The sequence below is a fragment of the Plectropomus leopardus genome, chromosome 9, assembly GCF_026936395.1.
Source record: "Plectropomus leopardus strain MGB_pleo_1.0 chromosome 9, ASM2693639v1, whole genome shotgun sequence".
Lineage (NCBI taxonomy): Eukaryota > Metazoa > Chordata > Actinopteri > Perciformes > Serranidae > Plectropomus > Plectropomus leopardus.
The window spans coordinates 37,779,727-37,803,077 of record NC_142184.1 but is presented as its reverse complement, the minus strand read 5'-3'; the positions used below and the strand labels follow the sequence as shown (position 1 = coordinate 37,803,077).

Sequence of the window (23,351 nt, the reverse complement as noted above, 5' to 3'; positions counted from 1 at the left end):
TCTAGTAATTTGAAGTTTGCTATTAATTTCTTTTTACAGGTGTACAGGGGACCTGAAATTATACACACATACATCACAACATCAAGTGTCATTATAAATGAAAGGTTTATTAAACTAATCGCTACACAGCAAAACTACTCCTAAAAGACTACAAATGAATTACTTTAAGAATAAGTATGGATAAATTATGAAAGTGAATACAGCAAAGACACTAAGTGAATAAAATGACCAAATGAAAAACAAACTCATAAATGAAGCAACAATAACAATGATGGGATGAAAACCCGTGAAGAACTGAATATGGTGTGACATCTGGACTTGATCACGTGCATTAAAATAGTGCAAGATGATCAAGCAGATGAAAAGTTAAGATTAAAGAAAAGGCAATGTCAAGCATCAATCAACAGTAGAGAGGCAATAATCCCATAAAACACTGAAGGAAAAGATAAAGAAGAGGCCTGATCAGAGAATAACCCATAATTGTATTAATGGGAGATCCTAACCTAGGTCTAACACTTCCTGTGTGTCCCTATCATTTAAAAGCATCAACCCCATAAAAGCACAGGAAAGATCGTTTCACCTTCCCCAGAAGTCTTGATGCCAGGGAAAAGGTTCACTCTGGAAAGTTGCAGTGTGGCCTTTGTGAGGACACTGGACGGGCAGCACGGTTACACTCGTGTAGTTCCAGTGGGTTTGGCTCCTCTATCTCTCTCACTCCATAAACAGCTGGATAATCTTCTGACAACTCATGTGGCTGAGATGAGATCATGATGACAGCTTATCAGACTTCGTCTCATTCGAAGTCTCTATTTGTCTCACAGTCTCTCTCGTACAAAGTCCTGTGGTTCTAAATCGTCATTTAGAACATGTGTAGCACGGACTGTTTCAGAAGTTCTCTCTTTCAAGGTAGATAAACAGCTGCTCACAGCATCTCAGGGCTGCAGCACAAGCAGGCATCGCAAAAGCCCAAAGAGCCAAAAGACCCAAAAAGTCAAAAGAGCCAAAAGACCCCAAAAGACTGAACTCATTCAACTTCACGGGGGTTATAACTCCTGTGAAAAAAAGGGGTGTAGTGCTTGACCGTCAAAGTGGGAAAAATACATTCCTCCCTTCTATCACTTCTACTGTTTTAACTGTCTAGATCTAATTTCTTCCTTAAGTGTTGATAAAGTTCACTACAGGCTTTCAAATCTTCAATATTTGTAATCATGACGCTCTCCTCTGCTGATTGATACCAAACACTTATGAGAAAACCAAATAATAATTTGGCAGATCATTAACTAAGGAAAACAGTATTAACCATGTTTAACAAACATAAAAAATATGTGTTAAAATAATTAAGTGTAATACTACGGTATCAAAACACTCTGATATAGTTAAAGGTTGTTAAAGATCCTATTTGAATAAAGGTATACAAGTACTAGCATCAAAATATAACAAAATATGAAAGTACTTAATATGACCAAAGGTCTATTCACAAAACCTATAATTATAAAATCACGAATTGCATGATTACAAAACAATATGGCATCTGTACACAACAGTGTAAATGAAGGATAATTAAGATACAGATACAGGAGATGCATATCAAAATGCAATTCTGTACTTAGAGTCTTTCCATTCAGTGCTACTTCATCACTTCTTGTCCTTCCCGCTAGAACCACCAATGATCATTTCGAGCATGATCAATCATAATTCAATAGATAGCATAGTTTCCATTAATGTAACTGATGTGAATTGAAGTGTTAGGGTAGTGCCTTTTTCAAAATGCTATAATGCATTTTTTAAATAATCAAAACATTCATTCATTCTTTTTCCATAACCGCTTGTCCTCGCAAGGGTCGCAGGGGGGCTGGAGGCAATCTCAGCTGTCATCGGGCAGAAGGCGGGGTACACCCTGGACATGTCACCAGACTATCACAGGGCTGACACATATAGACAGACAACCTTTCATGCTCACAGTCACACCTAAGGGCAATTTAGAGGCACCAAGCAACCTGACCTCCATGTCTTTGGACTGTGGGAGGAAGCTGGAAACCCTGGAGAGAACCTACCCAGACACCCACCAAGACACCCCAAGGGCGCCCACCCACAGACCGAACCCCGTTCCAACCTGGGTTCCTCTTGCTGTGAGGCAAAAGTGCTAACCATGACACCATCGTGGCGCCCCAGTGCTGTCTTTTTTTTTTTTTTGCACAAAAATGCATACCACTCTTTGCTGTAAATTGGTCCCATCCAATAGAGGGTTACTTGTGATAAAATGGACCTGTGACTTCACCAGTGTACTACCTGAATGCTGATGAATTTTGCAGCAAACATGAAATCTGTCATGATCAGAGAGGGAAGCTCGAAAGACACAAGTTAATATATTTGTTAATAATGAAGAGCAGTGCTGCAGTTGTGCATTGAAAATGCAGTGAGCTGGGATTGGCTGGTGATGGGCGCTGAAGCAGGGAAATGGGGACAGCATGGGCTGCCGAGGGCGGGGGTGCATTAGTATATGTTGCCCTCCTTTCGTGACTAGACATTTGTCATGGCAGTTCCTGAGTCTCTGCAGTTTGATCACAACTGACTTACCACAATATGCTGCTGGATATTTAACTGACCATGAAGGAAGTGCTGAATAGCAACACATATGACATCCTGCTTAAGGAACTCAGAGCATTAACACTCAACAATTCTTCTGGAGATGGATTTGTTGTATTTCCTTAAAACTTGGTGCAATGCTTATTATCCTTTACTGTTGATATGCTGTAGAGCTCACTGTATCTCTTTTTTCTGTCCAATGATAGTTCCCTCCCCTTCCCACTGGCTCCATCTGTCCCTGCATTCCTGCAGTACATATATAGAGAGAGCTCTTGTTCTGCCTTTCTCTGCATGATTCAATGAAAAGTAGGGCAAAGAGGAGGAGAGAGTGGGCCAAGTCCAGCACACATAATCCTTGTAGGCTGTGCCACGCTCTGTACGCCACGCTGGATTAAACCCACAGGGATACAACAGCGAAATTCACTTTGTTTTATGTCACAGTGCTGCCTGCTATGCTGTTTTCAGCAGCAGCTGTCATTCTCACACAGTTTTCTGTGTTATTCTGATCACTCTTCTTAATTAGGTATTATTGAACTTGATCTTGAATGTAACTGACTTGTAATGTTCAAGTAAAGGTGATAGATATGATTCACTACCCACAATGTAGAGATCATATTCGCCTCACTGGTTAGTGTACATTAAACAAGGCTGTATTCAAGACCATTCAAGTTGAGTCCATGAAAAGTCCAAGTCTAGATTAGATCAAGCAAACCTGGAGAAAAACAGTGTCCTTTCAGTGTTCCTGTTGTCTTGTGGTTGTTCAATGTGAGAATGAATGCTGATATATTTTAACAGAAAATATTACTAATCTGCATCTATTGATTAGCTGCACTTGCAAATGACAGTGCAGTGATACAAAAGACATCTGAGTCCATCTGAGTAATTTAAAATCTTACTTGACACAGAGACTTGATAACTACAGCCTTATCATTCACAAAGCACCTAGGTTAGAGGTGAGGTGGGTCAACAGAGGTCCAACAGAAAATGTCCTCTTTTTTCTCCTGTTCTTTTGAGTGCACTACTATTGTCTCTAGATCATGTGCCCATCCATCCAGCTGAAGCTCCTCAGAGTTGTGAAGGACTGAAGCCAGTTGCACAAAGTGGTCTTAACAAAGCCTTTGTTACGAACAGTCTTTAGAACAGACTTATGGTCAAACCAAACTTCAGCCTAGTCCTAATTACGCCTGGTTTTAGCAATGCATGATCACGTGAATGCCAGTGACTACAGCTGTTGCCGAGCAGCACATACGTTGCCAGGATACACTTACGCTGCTCTGCTGTCCTGCCAGTGAAAAGCAAAACATTCATCATTTGCAGCAACATTATTATGAAGAATTAAAGAAATAAAAAGCAAATTTTTACAGACACTGAGATAAGAAGATTAATTGCTATGGCGACAGCAGCACATGTAGATGCAGCAGCCAGTGGCTCCTCAAATCCTTGTTACTTTTTTGCTATATTTTGCTATATTTTTCTATTTTTTCGACTCCATGGTCCCTTCTGCTGAAGCATGACTTTTCGATGATAGAGAAGCATTTATCAACATTGAGAAAGGTTGTGTGGAGTTTGGACAGAATGCAGCAGACCGTGAGAGGATCTCCACCAACAGCATATGCCAAATGGCCAGTCACACCATAGGGGAGAAATGAAATGGGAAGCCCCATATGAAGAGTGGGAGGAGAGCCGGCATCAGGGCGGGGCTGAACCAACTTGGACCGAGAGCTGCTCCTCTACCAAGCCTTCTTCAGGTTAATGTCCCGTTGCAGGAAAGGAAAGTGGATGAGATGTGATTGAGGCTCACTCAGCAACGGGAAATCCGAGACTGCACTGCACACATCTTCACAGAGCCATGGTTAACCCCAAACATCCGGGACCAAGTTGTTGCACTGGATGGGTGGACTTTGTCGGCAGCCAAAAGGACTCAAAACTCTGATGCAAAATCAAAAAATGCACTGCAGTAATGGCATGATGCCATCAGCAGCAACATGTAGCTGCTGATTTTAATCAACTCATCCTTCAACTCCAGAGATTTAGCAGGGTCAAGGACAAATGTAATTTCAATAAATCTACCTTCTACATAATGGAACTGCACAAGAGAGACATATCTAAGTTTGACTGACAGCTGGACTTCAGCAGGACAGCTGACAGGGGTAGCTGTTTGTGGCTCTTGTGTATCAGGCTGCTGATAAGTAGAAACAGTTGAGATTTTCACTTCAAACCTTTCAAATCTTACGCCTGCTCTTAGCCAGAGGAAGGCTTAAGCCTAGATGGTGCAACAAGACCAGCAGTAAGGCCCGTTGGTGCAACCGGTCACTGGAGCCAGCATGCACAGGAGAGAGGCAGGATACACCAGAGAAACACATACACACTCATATTCACCATTACTGAGATATTATAAACTAACCTGCATGTCTTTGAACTGTGGAAAGAAACAGACCACAGCTGCTTAATACCCAGGACTTTCTCGCTATAGAGCTTTTCTCTTTTGATAACATGGGAACTTTCCAAAGTTTGGAATATTTAACACTGGAATCACAAAGTCTGTTTTCTATGTCTAAACTCCACTCTGTACAGAGGTTAAGACCAGACACTTCAGTCAGTGTTCTTCACCTTTTAGTGGATAAATAAAACTCTGTTTTATATTTAGCATAAACCAACTAGTACATAATGAGCTTGACCCTCAGTGTTCAGTGCCCTGTTCAGCCTCAGTGTCTGCACTGGACATTCCGGACAGTTCTGCAATGTGAATAAAGAGAGATGATGTTTGTTAACACCAACTGAGGACAATAAAAACTATAGATGGTATTCGGTGATGATTTTTCTGGACATGCAATTCAGAGCCATGATTCCAAAGTTTTTTTAAAAATGACTTATTTCAACAGTTTGTTGACTACAGAATAGTTGGGCAGCTATTCAGTTAGGGTTAGGGTTCTAAACATTCTAACATACACTATGTCCTGCAGAATTGTCTAAGTTGAGCACAGTGTGTACTGTCTCTGGCTTGGTCCATCACCACATGAGGCCTGATCCATATTGACAAAAATACAGTTTTACTATTTTTCTGTGACTTAACCAGATGAGAGAGCGCTTTAAGGAGAAGCTAAGATGTTCAGTGCCTACACGGGCATGATGTACTCTTCTCTAACAGACAAGATACTGTAGCATTTGAGCCTCCAGCTGCCTGCTATCCTCAATGCTATCAGCTGTTCCACCGATTAAAGCAACGTACAGTAGGTTTACTATGTGTCATGATTAAAAGAGTAAACGTATTTCAAAGCAATCACTGAGTGTCCTGCTCTACCCTGCCATTTTCCGGTGAGAAAACCTTTATTATAGATAATTAACTTTCATCTGTCCAAAATGGGTTTTGGTCCCTACATTGTTAAACTCATTGTATGTAGTGCACAGCATGCACCACCAGAGCTCAGTCTGTGGTCTCTACTGGTGAAACAGACAGCTGAGCTGAAAGACACAGCAACACCCAGTGGTGGAGGAGGAAGTTACAGGACTGTAAACAGCCAGCAGCCAGCAAGCAGAGAGAGAACGTGGGGAATAACAACATGTGTTTTACACCTAACTTGGTAAATTAGGAATTATTTCAACCAAACTAGAGATGGTGATTATTGGGACGGTTGACTTACTAACTAGATTAGTAACAAGAGTAACCAAGATGCTTTGGGTGAGTTTTATTTTGTTTCTGTCGAGTTTGAATTAAGTGTGTCCAAAGGTATACAGTTGTATTTCCATGTTTAATAAGGAAAATGGGTGAGAGAATATTACATTCCTTAGTGTTTTGTGGGTTTCTATTGTGGGTTTATTAATGTGGGGTGGGGAGTGGGGTTAGCGTTGCACATTTGCATGGTCATATACTGTATACCTTGGTGAAATTTCAGGAAGGTATAAAGGTGTAAAATATCACATACTGCCCAAACCAAGTTGGATATTTTTAATTAGGCTCTTTATGAGTTAATTAACAAAGCTTTAATGGGTGACACTTGCCAAAGATGAGCATGGCCCACCACAGATTTGGTTGTAAATGAACAAGTGTCTGTTGATTCATCATAAAACATCTTTATTTTTTTTAATGCAGGTGTTAAAAACTTTCAGAGGTTTTGATCCTTTGTATCTTTAAACTTCCATTGGTCTGTGTTGGATTGAACTTCACTTTGCTAAAATGATTGAATGTTTTTCTAACTCCTGTCAGTAAGTTGAAATTACATGTATTTTGTGGGCCCTGACACATCAAGCTGACAGTCTTCCTTTGGTCAATGTCAGGCTGTTGGGGAGTGCCAGTTTTTGCAGTGTGTTTGCACTGTTGACACTAGTCAGCTCTTGGTGGCTTTCTTTTGGCCAGTTCATGTTGAACTGGTGGCAGAGACAGCCCGCCCACCAGTGAATCAAATCACTCTGATTGGCAGTTCAGCTCAGTGTAAAAGAGAAACAAATTTAGGAAAGCGAACAAATGCCGTAATTCTTTGCTAGGTACATACTTTGAATCCATCCTGTCTTCCAGTTTCTGTTTTTGAATGACAATTACAGAAGCCTGCGACCTGCTGCTTTAGAGTTATGCTGTAAAGCCCTCTGAGGCAAACTGTGTTTTGCGATAATGGGCTTTTTAAATCAAATTGAATTGAACTGAATTGAAATTTAATTTCCTCTCACGCAGGCAAAGAGGATATGTGCAAGTTTGCCATCGGTTGTAGTCTTTGTGCACATGTGTTCTGATGACACTTTTTGGCTGAGATGTAGTCGGCCTTCGTCGCCTCTAATTCTTTAATGTAGGTTTGGTGTGTAAGGGCCTTAACTTAAAAAGCTTTTAACAACTCAAGTCATAGTAAGGACATTCTAAAACAATGTTTTCTCTGTTGTCTAATAGTGTAATAACTAGGGCTGGGTAAAAAAAATTGATTCATCAGTGCATTGCAATATGTCACCAATTCAATATCAATTCATAAAATCCTTATCCTCTATTATTTCCATTGTAATGATGCCCCGCTCCCACGGGGGTACAGTGAGTGCCACCAGAGTGTAAGTGACGTTGTTTAGAGGCCCCGCTTGACCCCCAAACAACATCTGTTGTTTATTCAGTAAAATGGCGACAGTGGTGCAAAGTAGCAATGTGTTAAAATCAGCGCCAACAACATTAAAAGCCGACGTTTGGATAGACGAAGTCGATAGTAGTTATGTCGTGTGTGAGCCTCATGAGTAAGTATTAAAACACTGCAACAATACGACGAACCTACGTAGCCGTTTGAGCCAGCACCACGCAGATGTTGTCCTGTTGCTAACGCTAAAGCTGTGGATCACACACAAATACAGGCTGACAAATCCTGCATAAATGTTTATTACTTATGTTAAGTTCAGCTCAGGCAAAAATGTGCACTTTTCTGTACTTAAAATTTATTTGAGTTTTAATTTTTATTTAATAAAGTATAATGTAATGGGAAAATAATGTTTGGTGTCAGTTTGTTCTAAATCAATACAGATAATGCTTGCTTTATTGAACACATATCAGAAGGTATTCGAATAAATTATCTGGGTATTTTTGACATCAACACACATAACTGAATTGATATCGAAGCAACTGGATCAATATCGAATCGAATCGAAATCGAAATCGAAATCGGAATCGAATCGAATCGAATCGTGACCCAAAAATAAAAAATTGAATTGAATTGTGAGGTTCTTGACAATACCCAGCCCTTGTAATAACCAATTCTAACTATCCATTCTCTCCTGCCCATGGCATTGGACTTCTGGAAAGCACAATCGGTGCAGAGACTGACTGGGCAAATGTCACATGGACCAAGTACACTGCTCTCCTGGGGAAAGACAACATGCTTCAGTGGATTTATGCTTCATTAAAAGTTTTACTTCAGTAGATTCACTGTTTCAGTGTCTTGTTGGGGAAAGGCACTGAAGTACTCAAGCCTTTTACGTTTGGGGAAATATAATGCCAACCAGAGGTGAGAATAAAGGTAGGAGGTTATCTAATTCTTTTCCCCAAAATCACATCCCAGCATATGTATCAGTTAATTTTACAAATAATGTTGTGAGGGGAAAATATAACTCTGGAATGCTGAGATGAACGTCACAGTGGTTGATCTCCTGAGAGCGAAAAGGTGAAGGTGACTTAGAAACTGGTCGCATGAACATGAAAAAACTATAATGCATTATTCTTGGAGAACTTTTTTTTAGCAACTACATAAAATAATACACATGCAAAATGAAATAATAAATATTCTGTTCACCTTATTATTGTGATGCAAATCTTGGGTTATCATTTTATCTATTTATACTTAATTTTATTAGGATTCAGCAGGAGGAGCAAATGCCACAACTTAACAATGTGCAAGGTTAGTGTTAAAACAAGGAAACATGGTCAAAGAACGGGCAGGACTATTGCATGTCTTACCATCACAACTACCTGTGTGGATTCCATGTTTAATAAATAATAGTAGATGGCCTGTGGTTATTGTCTTAGGAACTGAACTGAGAGGTAACTAGACAAGTTGGAAACAGACTAGACACAAATAAAACATTAACCTACTTCCCAAGTTTGGCGAAGCAACCATGGGCCAGTGAAGAACTGGGTCATGGGCTGTTGTGATGCTCAATGTTTTCTATGACTGCTCCCAGAGGCCAAAGGGCATTTTGCTGCTCCTACCACAGAATATTGATTGGATTATATAGCTGCCTTCCACTGACAAATGTCAGCAAAGGCCACTGAGGCCAGGCTGGCTCCTTTCCAAGGACAACAAAAAGTGTCATCTCAGAGGAATGAGGACATATGTTAGGTTTAATAAGTTCAAATTATAGTTTATGATCAAAGTAAAATGTCAAGTCTTCTCATGTTTGTGTGAGGTAATATCAATTATATGATATGATCTAATCCTTGGGTATCAGTTGACTGCTGGGAACATGTAGACTGCTGGGGTCAGGGATCAAACCACAAACCCTATGATAAGTGGACGACTGCTCTACCTCCTGGGAGGCTTGGGCTTGTGTGAAAATATTAAAACTGGTTTGATTTAACCCAACACCAGACCAGACTGGTTTACTGAATTTTACCAGGTGTCCCACATGACTCAGCAATTAATCCAGAGTGAAACTTAACGACACTGTGTCTCAACAGACAAGTTGGTTTCATAAAAAATAATTCTTTATTTTAACTTCATGAATCAGCTGTTTCTCATAGGGCTGCTCAATTATGGCTAAATTAATAATCACATATTTTGATTGAAACTGAAATCTTAGTATTTATCTTAGTAATTTTTTAGTATTTTTTAACATATTACACATTTACTGAACATTAACACTTATGTTTCTTTTTAACACTGGATATCTTTTTTTGACTTTGAATACAAGTGAACTGAAAAACAATGAAAGCTTTGTGGTGCAGCCAAGACCATGTAACACTGAACATTTTACACTGATTACGATTAATGAACAATTATTTAGTTTATTTTTTCTTTTTCTTTTTGGTTTGTTTTGGCCCACATAGTTCACTGACACAGTTTCATTTGACCATGGTGTGTGATATGATGCATTATGATTTATTATACTATCCAGTATTATATAAAAATTAAAAGCTCCATCTTAAACAAACTTAAGGTTAATTTAGGTACCATATCCTGCTAATAGGCCAACCTCTCCTGACTGCAGGACTCTGACTTGAACTTCTGCTGAATGCCATTCATCATTTTACTGGGGAAAAAAAGTTTTGATTTGGCCTACTTCTTCTATAGCTGCTAACAGCCTGCCAACATTCTCAGTTAGAGAAAGGTTGAAAATAAGGCAAAGTGCCTGTGGCCCCAGGCCCCCAAATCACTATATCTGTCCCTGCGCGAGGCGGCTGATGAGACACGGAGCAATGTGTCCTGGTGGTTCTTATAATTCTATCCAAAGTCTGATTAAACCTGATATTAAAACAAAGTAGTCTGTAGAAGTCTAAAGAAGTCACTTTCCACCACTTAATATTTATCTGTTTGTTCATTCAGACACTTTGGTGCTGTGGGGAGAAGTTCCGCTCTGTTTGCCAGTGTGTCTCACTTCGCTGCTGTCAGACCAACAGCTGTTTGATCTGCCATAATGAAACACCACTCGGTTATTAAATACTCAGCTGTACTCTAGAGTCAAAGGCGTTCACTGCATTACATGATTGTTCAAAACTTCTGCTCTTGCAGTGTTTTGGCTTGAGGTTTTCCTCTGTGTCTTGAGAGCATGAGACAGAGCCCAAAAGCATGAGACTCACGCCAGAGGAGTGGGAGTTGGCAACCTGGTGGCGAAATACAAGTACCTGGGCGTCCTTCTGGACAACAAACTGGAGTGGTCCACCAACACTGAGGCAGCCTACAAGAAGGGCCTGAGTCGGCTTTACTTCCTGAGGAGACTCAGGTCCTTCAATGTCTGCAACAGGATGCTCCTGATGTTTTATCAGTCTGTTGTTGCGAGCACCATCTTCTTTGCTGTGGTGTGCTGGGGGGCAGGCATCAAGGCAAAGGATGCAAACAGACTGAACAAACTGATCAGGAAGGCAGAGTCTGTTGTTGGCTCTAAGCTTGTCTCCCTGGAGGAGGTGGCTGAGGACAGAATGCTGGCAAAACTGCTGGCAATAACGGACAATGTCACCCATCCCCTCCATAAGACACTGGACAAGCTGAAGAGTAGCTTCAGCAACAGACTCCTCCAACCCCGCTGTCTGAGGGAGCGATACAGGAAATCATTCCTGCCTGCTGCCATCAGACTGTTCAACACATCCACCTCTGTCAGACCTGTGGTCACTCTCACTGAACTGGACTAAACTCTGTCACTCCACATCCAAACAGTACAGACTGCAGTATGTGTGTATGCATATCATGTATATATATGTACAAATATATAACATCGGATCGTTGCCTGTATTGTATTATAAATATTATATTATACATCACTATATATATATATATATATATATATATATATATATATATATATATATATATATATATATATATATATATATATATATATACCATTATAATTATTCTATCATTATTATTATATTATATTATACATAACATTGGTCATCAGACATAAAAATGTCAAGTGCTAATGTCATGTTGCTGATACTATTATTAATATTAGTATTATGGATATTATTACTACTATTATTATTATTATTACTACTATTATTAATACTATCACTACTATTATGTGTGCGATGCCTTCAAACTGATGTTATTACCATTATTAGTATTATATGTACACCTCTAAATATTCCCCCTATTCTGCTGTCATCATTACCATGCTCATGTGTATCCTTGCCATCATCAGATTGCACCTTACCACTGCATTTGCACTACCTCAGTACTCTTTTGCACTACCTCAACATTCTATTTATTCTATTTTTATATATTTATGTTTATTTCTATCTTCTATTATTCTTCTTATTTTTCTGTGTATGTCTCTGTATGTCTTACGTGCCAAGCTGATGTGACAACTAAATTTCCCTCCGGGGATCAATAAAGTTGTCTAAGTCTAAACAATTAACAGAATTTAAAAAAAAAAACAACGAAATAACCGACATGGGCAAGATCATATCGGTTAGATGTTCTGAATGTCAGTTTTGATTATTTTTAGATTAATTTCCCAACCCCACTTAACAGTCCAACTTAAGTGAGCCTGGTCAGTTTCCAATGGGAGGCAAACCTTGCTTGCATAATTTGGAGCCTAAGTCCCATCACTCTAATCAGCAGGTGGTAAGTTAGACAGGGAAGCTTGGCTCAGGGCTTAAGAAGTTTTAGCATTTATTCACTGACTAACAGCCTCAAACTATCACACACTGCATTGTTCATTCTCTCTGCTGTGGTTGCTTTAACCTCACCGTCACCGTCACATTTTGCTCTCCCTGCTCACGCTCGTTGTCACTCATGCACTCTCTCACTGTGCACACAATCTGGAACCCAAATGAGATCCGGTTTTTAAAGCAACTGCAGAGGCAGTACGTCATGGCTTGCTGTTATCAACCTGCACTGAAACTTCTTTATGGACTTTGGAAGGACAGGCCAAGCCCATTCACTAAGCAAGACAGCACTTTATTTAAAAAATAAGAGACAAAGCAAAAGCAACATTGGTAGGCCCATCATGTGGCACAAAATCATTTTATTGCGATTATCTTGTTTCGAAAATCAAGGGAAGCCAAAATTGTACTTAAAATAAAATGCAATTTCTGAGGAACTCCAGAGCTCAACTTTCCCTACGCAAGTGGGGGACACGTCAAGAGACACTGTTTTACAAACCCAAAGCATCCAACAGAGGGTTGTTAATTAACTTTACTGAGACTCCCTGTGGACATCTGCAAAACACGTTCTGCTTTTAAGCCACTAAAAGTGTCACCCTTTCAAGCTTTCCTGCTCAAGATGCCATTAGAGATAACAGTCTCATGGGGTCTCTTCCAGACACTCCGCCATTCGCCGTCAACTCTGTCATAGATCTAGAAGCAACACCTGCTGCACAAACTATCAGCATCCGTTGCCTGCCCTTAAGGACTTTGTTTAAAGACTTTTACCGGTTCGCCGAGGCGGACACTGAGGCTAGTTAAAGACCGCCGCACACCGACTCCACCTGCCCGGCCGCCGCCGCTGCCGCCTTTCAGCAGGTCACCTCGTCTGGAAGACGCGCCACAGCTCTCCCCTGGAGTGAAGTGACGACCTGGACCTCCCAGGAGAAGTCTAATCATGTCGGTAAAAGTAGGCAGAATAACATCTTCTAGTGATCAGAGTTGATGTCGTATAGCTAAGCTTTAACGCCGAATTTTAAAGTCTAATTTACCGTTCAGTACGCATCCATGCTTTAGACAGTCACGAATTTCCACCCATTATCATCCATAATTAATCATTTACATCACCTGAACATACATCACTTAGGTTCCCTTTCATTTGTTCATTGTCCTTTGTATGTCATACTACTTCCTCTATTTACTCATCATTTTTTTAGCCTAAATAAAATATTTTCATTTATCGCCAAGTCGTTGTCTGTGGATATTATTTCATGAGAGAAACAAGATCAATCAGTGTTTCCTCTTTACGTGGCGGCGTAAACAAATGACGCTTTTTAAAGGCTGAATGTAAAAATAAAAAATAATAGCAAAAATTCAACAATAAAATAATAAAAACAATAAATAATAATTTCTTGATGGGGCTGTAATCAGTGGCAAAGTTTGCACCCAGGCTCAGAACAATGGATTTTTCTTGTTTTTTTGTAGAACAGCTCTAAGGCTCTGTTGTACGGAAATTCCCCAAGAGGTGGCCCGTTGATGCTCAGCAGCATACATGCTGCAAGGTGATCCCCCTGCAGCCTGTTTCTCAAGTCAGTCTTCACCTACAAATAGAAACAATCATTTTTTTTTTTTTTCAACCCATTTAGGGTCCCAGCCTGATAGCCTGTGTTTCCCTTTATGTTTTTCTCCTCTCCTCTCATCTCTCTCTCCTGCACCATCACTTTGCTCTCCTGCTCCTTCACTCGGCACTCCCCCTCCTGTACTCTGCTCTCCTTCACTTTGTTCCACTGCTCCTCCCTGTCTGTTACTTGTCTTATACGATTACATAAAACATTAACGTTAGATAATTTACACTCACGTCACATTTGATTACAAGTGTGAACATAATTTTTTACCTAACCATCATAATTTGAGTCAGTAAAAAGGCTAATGATACCTGACTAGCGCCATCCTCATCAGGTGTCTTTCTCTTCTTTGAAAAATATTTGAACAAGCTCATCTGAAAATGAAGTCAGCAGTTACATCATGGCGTGTATATCGCATAATGCTATCAATTAGTTTACTCACGTTAGCGAACCTGAGTTGAGTTGGCACCGGGCCCAATTAACTTAAGCTACGTAACCTTAGGTGGCCATCAATATTTTGCGAATGTTTATTTAACTAATAAAATCTATTATAAGTTTTCTTAAGCTAATAAGTCTACCTTTTCTCCGGTAAGTTGCATGCTATTTTCAAGCCGACACTCCTCTGACTCTCCCACCTGATGCCTGGATGCGAGTAGCTAATTAACGTCGGCACCAGTTAGTTCTGTTGGGGGGTGGGAGGGGGCGGTGGTATCTACGCCAAAGAGTAGATACGGAGCAAGATAGTTATCTGCCTCAACACTCGCGACACCCAACGCAGTGCAGGACTGTGCTGTGATGCGGCGGTGGTGTATTTGCAATTAAAAAAAAAAAAAAAAACCAAAAAAAAACCGACATTTGAAGGAGCGGCGGGTAGGATTTAGGAGTGGCGGGCTGCCACTCCTAAATGAGTGTAGAGGAAACACTGTCAATGTATACAGGATAAATGGTACAGATTGTGAGATTAAAGTGATGATGTATTGAAACTGTCATAATTTAAAATTGAATTCTCTCTTAAATGCAGAGTGGTGCCCCTTTTACTTTAACGAGTGCAAAATCCAAATTCTAACGTAGTTATTAATAACCGCTACACAACTGGGGCACCTGGTGGCTCACTGGATAGAGCGGGCACCCCATGTATAGAGGCTGTGTCCTCGCTGCAGCGATCGCGGGTTCGATTCCAGCCTTGGCCCTGTGCTGCAGTTGAGAAAATATGACAATCTAAGGTCCCTTATAATGAACAAGCAGCTAATTGTCTTTTGCTTTAGAAAAATCTATACTTTAATTGCAGAGGTCCCTGGGCAGTTGGTACTAAAATAGTAAACTAAACCTCAAAACTAAATCCATTTCGTGCATTTAATGTCTGCCATATTGCATTCTGGGTTTTAATAAGACAAAGATTTTTTGAAATGCAAAAGACATTATATTTATCTAAACAAAGCCAATTTAGTGCATTTAAGTGCTAAAATACAAAACATGCAAAAACAAGGCAAAAAAAACCTGGCGCACCATCAGGCCTGTAACACTGTAGGGAAACACTATAGCTCTCAAACTGATTTATGCTAAATGCTATTGTTGATATTAATGTTACTTTGTTGTGTCGGGTTTGCTTTGACCGCTCCCATAGATTGGGTGCTTTCAGTTAAGATGCTTGAGCAGGAATAGAACTGAAATAACCATCCATACTAAACATGGTGCACTCTATGATCCCCCTGGATTAAACGAAGACAAACAATTTTAGTGTTAATGGTTTTTAATAATCAAATTATTTGATTTACTCAACTAATTGTTTCAGCCCTAGATTCAGCGCTATGACTGAGGCTACTTTAAAATTTGCCAGAACGTGACTGGTTCAGCCGGTTTGCATGAATCAAACCAGTTTAATTTTGTAAAGCAGACTGGACTGGAAACACCACAAATCGATGCAACTCTACTGCAGAGCCACAGCCTGCTGACTGGAGAAGGTTATATTATATAGAATACAGTATAAAAGCTGGTTCAAATATATGCAATACGGCGCTCAGAACTGAATGTTGGGTTGCAATATAACAATCACAAATGATATGACATCAACCAAATGACAGTACTGAGATAAGATGGTCCCAAAAATGCAGACCCACACGAATGAAAATATTAGGGCTGCTGTACGTGCAGAAAATCAATAACATTTAAACATATTTCCTTTGGTCGTTACAAGAGATTTGTCTTATCAATGAGTGATGATGTCAGTGGGAATTGAAATAGTTATAGTTGTAAAAGACTGTATGCTTTGCGTACCTAACCAGCATGTTAAGATTGCTGGAACAATCTAAAATACTAACATTATTTTAAAAAAATAAGATGAGAAAAATTAATCTATGTAAAGATATATCTCAAACTAGGTAACATCAGACCCTAGAATAAGAATTTAATGAAAATAGGCATCCATTAATAAGTTTCTATTATTACTCCAGGAGGGTGATGACTGTTTCCACTCAAAACCATTCACTGTATGTAATCACAAGTCTTCCTGGTATTAAGGAAACAACTGTCATGCAACAACAGCACCGTCTCCGTGCAAATGTCTCAAGGAGAGACAACAGTGTGAATGGCAGCAACAGCACTCACTGGTACAAGACATTGCAATTATATGCAGTACAGCTCCAGCTGTGAGGCAGCCAGGAGGATACTCTCAGGCAGGATACTCTGCTGGATGACCACATCTGTGCTCTGCTGCTGCAAATGTGCCCTTCCAGGTAAAAACAGCCCGTGTGTATGAATGAGAGTGGAAACAGATCAGAGAAAGGCTGGTGCTGATTGGATGGCCTGAGATGTGGTTAAAACTGTCAGGTCTGTGGAAGCTTACATAAGAGAGGCAGAGAGAGGCTGAACCAATGTTATTGTTACCACGGATCAGCTGTTTACATCTCGCCTGATAGCGGACACAACTGTCAACTCGCTACATTCTCTATCTCTATCTTCACAATCAGTCAACTCAAACTCAATGAAATGGGCGGATTCAAAGGTGTGGACACAGGCAAGTTTGAATCAGGAGGGGACAGACCCTGTCTGCTGACTAATAAAGCGGTATTACATCCGAGGTGTGCTTTAACATCCGTAACACTTTGTCCTCTCCCCACTAGACTTTGTCCCCTCCCCTCCCGACTCACACACTCATGCTCAGATCCATCCCCCCATCAATACAGAATCAGCTTGGCGGCTAGTCGCCGTTAAGTTAGACCGTCAATGGGCTAAAATGGAACACCTGCACTTTTTTTTTTCTCAACTGCATCTGTTACTGACTTTTGTGTTGCTGTATGTTTTATGTTTGTTAGCTCAGTTGCTATCTAGTGTGTCTGTAATGTCTGTTTGCTTTGGACTCTGATATTGTTTGTTTTTATGCATTGAGGTTTTTTAGTATATTTATGTTGTTTTTAGTATATTTATTACTGCCTTTTTAATTTGCACAGAATTCAAATACACTGCAATGAGCTGGTGAGGATCGGCATTTCGTTTCATTCTGTGTATGCGACTATGCAGTGAAATGACAATAAAATTAAATCTTGACATTCACTTAAGCTGCAGAGATTTTCTTGACAATGTGTTGTCCTTACATTATGATACTGCCCTGAAATGCTTCTTGTCACCCAGATGATGAACATTTCTACCATTAAGTAATTTTTGCTAGTGCAGTGCATTAGGGGGGGCAGAGTAATTTTTACAGTGATGAGGAAGGCATGCTAATTTGAGCACATTCTAAATGTCTTGTTGACCAATCAGATTTCTTAGCTGTTACTACCTTACTACTTGTTGTATAATCTTTATTCTGCGATATTTATGTGTCTGTCGGTCTGTCTGTCTGTCCATCAGTCTATAATCTGGATAACAGCTGGCTTGTTGGCACATTTAGAACACTTCACCCTCAAACTGCATCATTAACAGTGTACAGTCATTTGTCACCTTGGGGTCTGTGGTGAACTGGTCCCATTTCCTTCTGATTTTTTTGTGTGATTTTTTTAAGATGATTTTTTTTTGTGTTTATGTGCTATATTGATGGCAAAAGACCCACAGCAGTAGACGTCTGTCATATATTTTCTTTCCGGAGTCTGTATCAGCTTGTTCCAACTCTTCATTAAATTTACCCACGAAATGGCCAAAAGGAGGTGGACATCATAACATTCCAGCCATAGGTGGGACCTGATCATATGATTGTGACCACATGAGCATCAGTGTGCTTTGATAACAGCCTCTACCCTTCTGGTGTTGCATTTTGAATTATCTGGCTTATTGGAGTTCCACTTTGTTACCACAAACTTAAGAACACCTCTGTCCAATATATCTTTGTATGTGGGAGAATTGAGATTTATGTTCATTCAGACTAGACCCAGCCCTAGTAACATATGTGTCCACATATTTTTGGCCTTCTTCTGGCAGAGAATGTAGATCAAGTTTGAGAATGATGGGGTGTTACATGTGCTTTAGGGCTGTACCACATGGTTTAAAGCTCCAAAGCTTACTTTATATCATTAATGGTAAAATTGTAAATCAACATTCAAATGTTGCATTGTTATGTTTTTTTTTTGTGTTTGCATGTCTGTAGTTTCTGTTTAAAGTTGGTATTTCTGCACTACATCCCGGCCCTGCTGTTTTACAGATGACCAAAGCCACTCTTACAACAAGTAACATGTTTGTCAGGATTGTTTCTGACTCCTGTGATCTAAACATTTTAACACTGATATCTTGAGTACCGGCCCCGCTCTTAACACAACCAGTGAGTGTTTGCCACACCAAACGTCTGTACCAGACTATTCCAGATTCCAAATTTGTTTTAAAACAAATGCAAATCATTTTATTTGAAATGTTATGATTTATTTTTATGACATTTCTGTTCTTGTTACTATAAGCCCAAGGGGCCTGCTTCTTATTTCATTATTTCATGTCCTTACTGTTGCAGTCCACTGTCTACACGTATTTATGTCAACAAAACTGATGACTTACTGATGATTAAAGAGAGTTGATTAAATAAAAAAGACTCCCTATTTTAATCAAATGAATCACTTCATCCAAATTAAGGATTTTGTTTTTTTTCAGGGTGATGACATCATTAAATATGGCGACAGGCATTTGAGGCTTTTGAAGTCCTAAATAGAAGGTTTGAAGTTAAAAAATGACATTCAGTACAGCTCTGATGTGCTTAGACGCATATGAGCACATTTAACTGCTCCAACACTGTTAGCACCACTATAACATGACACTCATTGGCTGTGAAAGATGGAGAAAACTTTCCAGCCCTGCAGCAATTCATCATCACTGGAGCAGCCTGTCCTCGGATGATGGCAAATAAACAATTTGGCTCTGAGCCTGAAAGAGAAGCTGTGAACAGTCTCACATAATCAGAGAACCGTCCACACACCCTGTTTAAGTCCTTCGGTGTCTTGAATATAGCCATAAAGAGCTTTGTCTTTTCGTGTTTCATTTTCTGTAAAGCGTAATGTGCCATTGAGAGTTTGAAAATGTAAATGAAGTTCACTTCTGTCTGAAACCAGCACTACCAGTAAAGTTGTTTTTTATTTTTTTCTCATTTTATTTTAAATGACAGTACTTCCTTCCAATTATTCAGGTGTAAGTAACATGAAGGTTCACTGAAGGTTTCATATCCTGCCCTCATTTTGTTCAGTGTTCACGAGGAAATAAGTTAGCAACATTGCCAGCTGTTTCTTACATTTTTATGTTGCATTAATATGTCTCAAATTTAGTTCCCTACACTGCAGGGTCTTCATGGAAAGGTCTACTCCAGTAGTACATGTAGTATTGCTTTTCCATAAGGATATGAAAGATAAAGAAATCACAAAAGCATGGAGCTAAAACAATGACAGTCCATTATGGCATAAAAAAGAAAGGGTATTGAAAACTAAACTTAAAATAAAAAAAACATAGGCACTCAATCACTTGAATCGAAAAAAAAATTGTATTGAAACTGAACAAAAAACAAAAATAAAAGACAGGAAAGATATTTTTCAGTCTTTTCAGTCAGCTGATGATTTGAGGAGCTGTGTTATGCTGCCCCTTTACACGCATGTCTCAGTCATCACAGCCTCTTAACATCCATTTTTCCTTTTGCCCATTTGAGGAGGCTTAAACACTGTTACCTACCCCATTCCACTGTCTAACAGTCACATATATTTGTATCAACTTGTTGCAGCTCTTTATTTAGGATTATGCTAAAAATAAGTGAAATTTTCAAATTCAAAGGTTTCTTGGCTGCATCATGCCATCAAATGGAAATATTCTAGAGACATTATGTATGATACACGTCCCTAGTATGTGTCAGGCCTATCTTTGGAAACTTTGGGATCTCCACTCAAATTTCATATCCAGTTCTCACGTCTCTGCGCGCTCAGTGCCAGGCTGGTGTCTTCACTGTACTTGACTCCTGGAGGTTCACCAGTCCAAAATCAAACCAGAGCCACTGACTCTCTTTGCTGTTCTTCACTATTTGGCTTTTATTTTACAAACACGTGGTGCGTACATAATAGGCATGTTGCAAACATAATCTGCAGATTTGTCAGTATCATGTTCATAAGCTTATCTGTATTCCGCATTTATAGGCTATATGTTGTCAATTTAAAAAAATAATATAGTCCTAAGACTGATCATAACCAACTCGAAATGAGTGATAACAGAAGGCATAGCTAAAACAATAATTATGAAATTATATCATTATTATTAATATTATTGTTGTTGTTGTTGTTGTTATTATTATTATTATTATAAAAGCCTCATATTCATGCTAGTCGAGACTGTAGCGACTGTAGCCCACTGATGACTATCCCCGGCGGCTTTTCATGATGTCAATTAAAGAGTAAAAGCCAAAGAAGCAGATTTATTTCAGCCGAGCCTACAAACATGCAACCATATTCTCTCACAGCACAGCGAGATTTGTCAGAGCTTCACGGTTTTCCACACGAGTCATCTCTGCTGTAAAATGCTTTTAAAACACACTATAGTATTTTTTTGTTCTTTTATACTGATGATGGAGCTGTGGTGTCCCCGTCCCTCTCCGCGCGCCGCGCCGTGCCGTCACCACACTTCAACCATTCACGTTCAAACAAGAGTTGAACACCGGCTTACCTTCGACAGCCCACACAGTTGGCAGTATCCAGAGAAAATATAAGATGTCCATTATCACAGTCATTCCGGGCACTGGACTGTACAAAGCCAATGCATTCATCTCGCAGCCGTGCAGCAGCGCGCCATGGACTGTGGATTCATTCAGAGCTGCAGAGCAACATCGTCATCATCATCATCATCATCATCATCGTCATCGTCAGCAGCAGTAGCAGTAGCAGCAGTACAGGGATAAAGGTTGAGGAGCTGCTGTCCAGACCAGTTTGGACGAAACCAAAAGGCAGGGGGCGGAAACACGCCGGAAAAACGGCACAACGCCGGCTTCACACTGCCGCTGGCTCGATGCTGATGAAGGGGTTAACTTGCAGAGCTCTTCCTTGTGTGTAATCTTAAAAAGCCATTATTAATGAACTGCTTGTTTAGGATGAGTTGCAAGTGAATCAACGAGTCTATCAAACGAGTTATTATTGCACTGTAAAATGTTACAGGTTGATCTTACTTAGAAAAATCTAGGAAACCGATTACCTTGAAAAAATAAAACTATTAATGTATGTTTACGTCATATTTTATTGTTATGTCTACAACTTAGAAAGAATCATTTGATTAAACTTGTCACTTTTAAGATACAAAAACAAAAAAACAAAATTAAATAAATATAAATACAGTTTAAGTCAATTTAACAATTAGATATGATGTTAACATAAATTAAGATTAATAGTTATATTTACTTACTTTTTTGTAATGTAATTGTTTATATATATATATATATATATTTAAAAAGTCAACTAGTCAACTATGCTAATATCCAATTTTTAGGTATATTATTTTAGCATTTTACTTTGTGCTCCACCTTAGACTATGGTGGCCCTGAAGGCCAATAGTAATAAATATTTCAAAAGCGCAAAATATATTTCACAAAACACAAATACATTTCACAAAACACAAAAACAGTTCACAAAACACAAAAACATTTTTTCAAAACACAAAAACATTTCACAAAACACAAAAACATTTCACACAGCATAAATATATTTCACAAAACACAAATATATTTTACAAAACACGAATAAATAAATAAATAAATTTCACAGAGCAAAAATACATTTCACAGAACACAAATACATTTCACATAACAAAAGTAAATTTCATAGAACAAAAATACATTTCACAGAACAAAAAAAAAAAAATCACAAATTATTATTAAACTTTTCAACATGTTCTGTCCCTATTGTGGCAAACAGACCCTCAGGTTTCTTGTTTACCTCTCTTTAAATAGGCATTTCACTAGCAAGGACCAGACCTCAATAGGAAATCATTTTGACAATTTATTGACATGAATGTAAATTTGGTATAAATATTGATGTTGAATTATTGTGGGATGGATGGTTGAGTGCGAGTGGGGAAGCTTCAGTGGGAATACACCATGGCTCCTGGGCACGACAGACCCCCAAAAGCGTGCATTATATGAGAGAGAACAAAGCCGATTTGAGATCTATTAGGTCGGAACGGATGTAACGGTGATAAGCTTGGGAGGACCATCTGTCCATGATCTGAATAAAGTGTTCCGGTATACCGCTGCGGGAAGCTGAGGTGGCGGCTCCGATTCTGAAAGAATGTCCGGAGTAATGCATGAGAGAGATGCCTGACAATGACAGAACCTGACGGAAGTGTTGGTGGAACCAGAAGCGGGTAACCACCTGGCCGGATTCAGATGCAAACAGTGGGTCATCTTGGGATTTGCTTTGTGATGTCCGGAAATGTAAGTAGTTGGAGAGAATAAGGAAGGGGTTTAGAACTGATTGAATGTTGAAGTAGACGACGGGAGTGGGTTGGCTAGATTGGTTGGTTTTGGTTCTTTTCAAATAAAAAACTATGGTGTCGTTGGAGAAAAAAGAAAGGTCCGAAAGGCAGGCGTGCTGACGTGGATCATATCGAAGGGTCGAAGCAGTGAATTCTGAGCATCTGAGAAAACCGAAGAAGACAAGAATGAACATTGCCTCTAGAGTTTGGTTGACGTGAGGTATGCTATATCCGGAGTGGATGGTGTGGATGCAGCGTGGTTAATGGGAGTCTACGAGGATTTTGAGCTCGTTCTTGGCATGAGAGGCCTCTGAGCAGTGAGGTGATCTGGGGGTGACCATGAGCTGGCCAGGACTACCGGTTAGGAGTTTAGAGATAAACGAAATGCCGCTCAGGTAGACTTTGATTGTCTGGGTTTAATTCCCAAGACAGAATGGGTGTGGATGATAAAGCAGGTTTTGGTGATGAGATCAAAT

General features: G+C 39.6%; 1 protein-coding gene across 2 annotated transcripts in view; it reads right to left on the bottom strand.

The window, feature by feature from the left end:
- The window catches only part of ephb2a (eph receptor B2a), a 103,208-nt gene extending 81,688 nt beyond the window's left edge, over positions 1 to 21,520 (bottom strand). Inside the window, exon 1 of one of the 2 annotated variants that reach the window (XM_088082697.1) lies at positions 21,079 to 21,520. In XM_088082697.1, coding sequence (XP_087938823.1) covers positions 21,079 to 21,178 — 100 coding nt within the window. In that variant the 5' untranslated portion in view covers positions 21,179 to 21,520. The remainder of the gene's footprint in view (positions 1 to 21,078) is intronic. The other variant, XM_088082696.1, reaches the window with a different exon arrangement.
- Between the last annotated feature and the right edge of the window lie 1,831 nt (positions 21,521 to 23,351).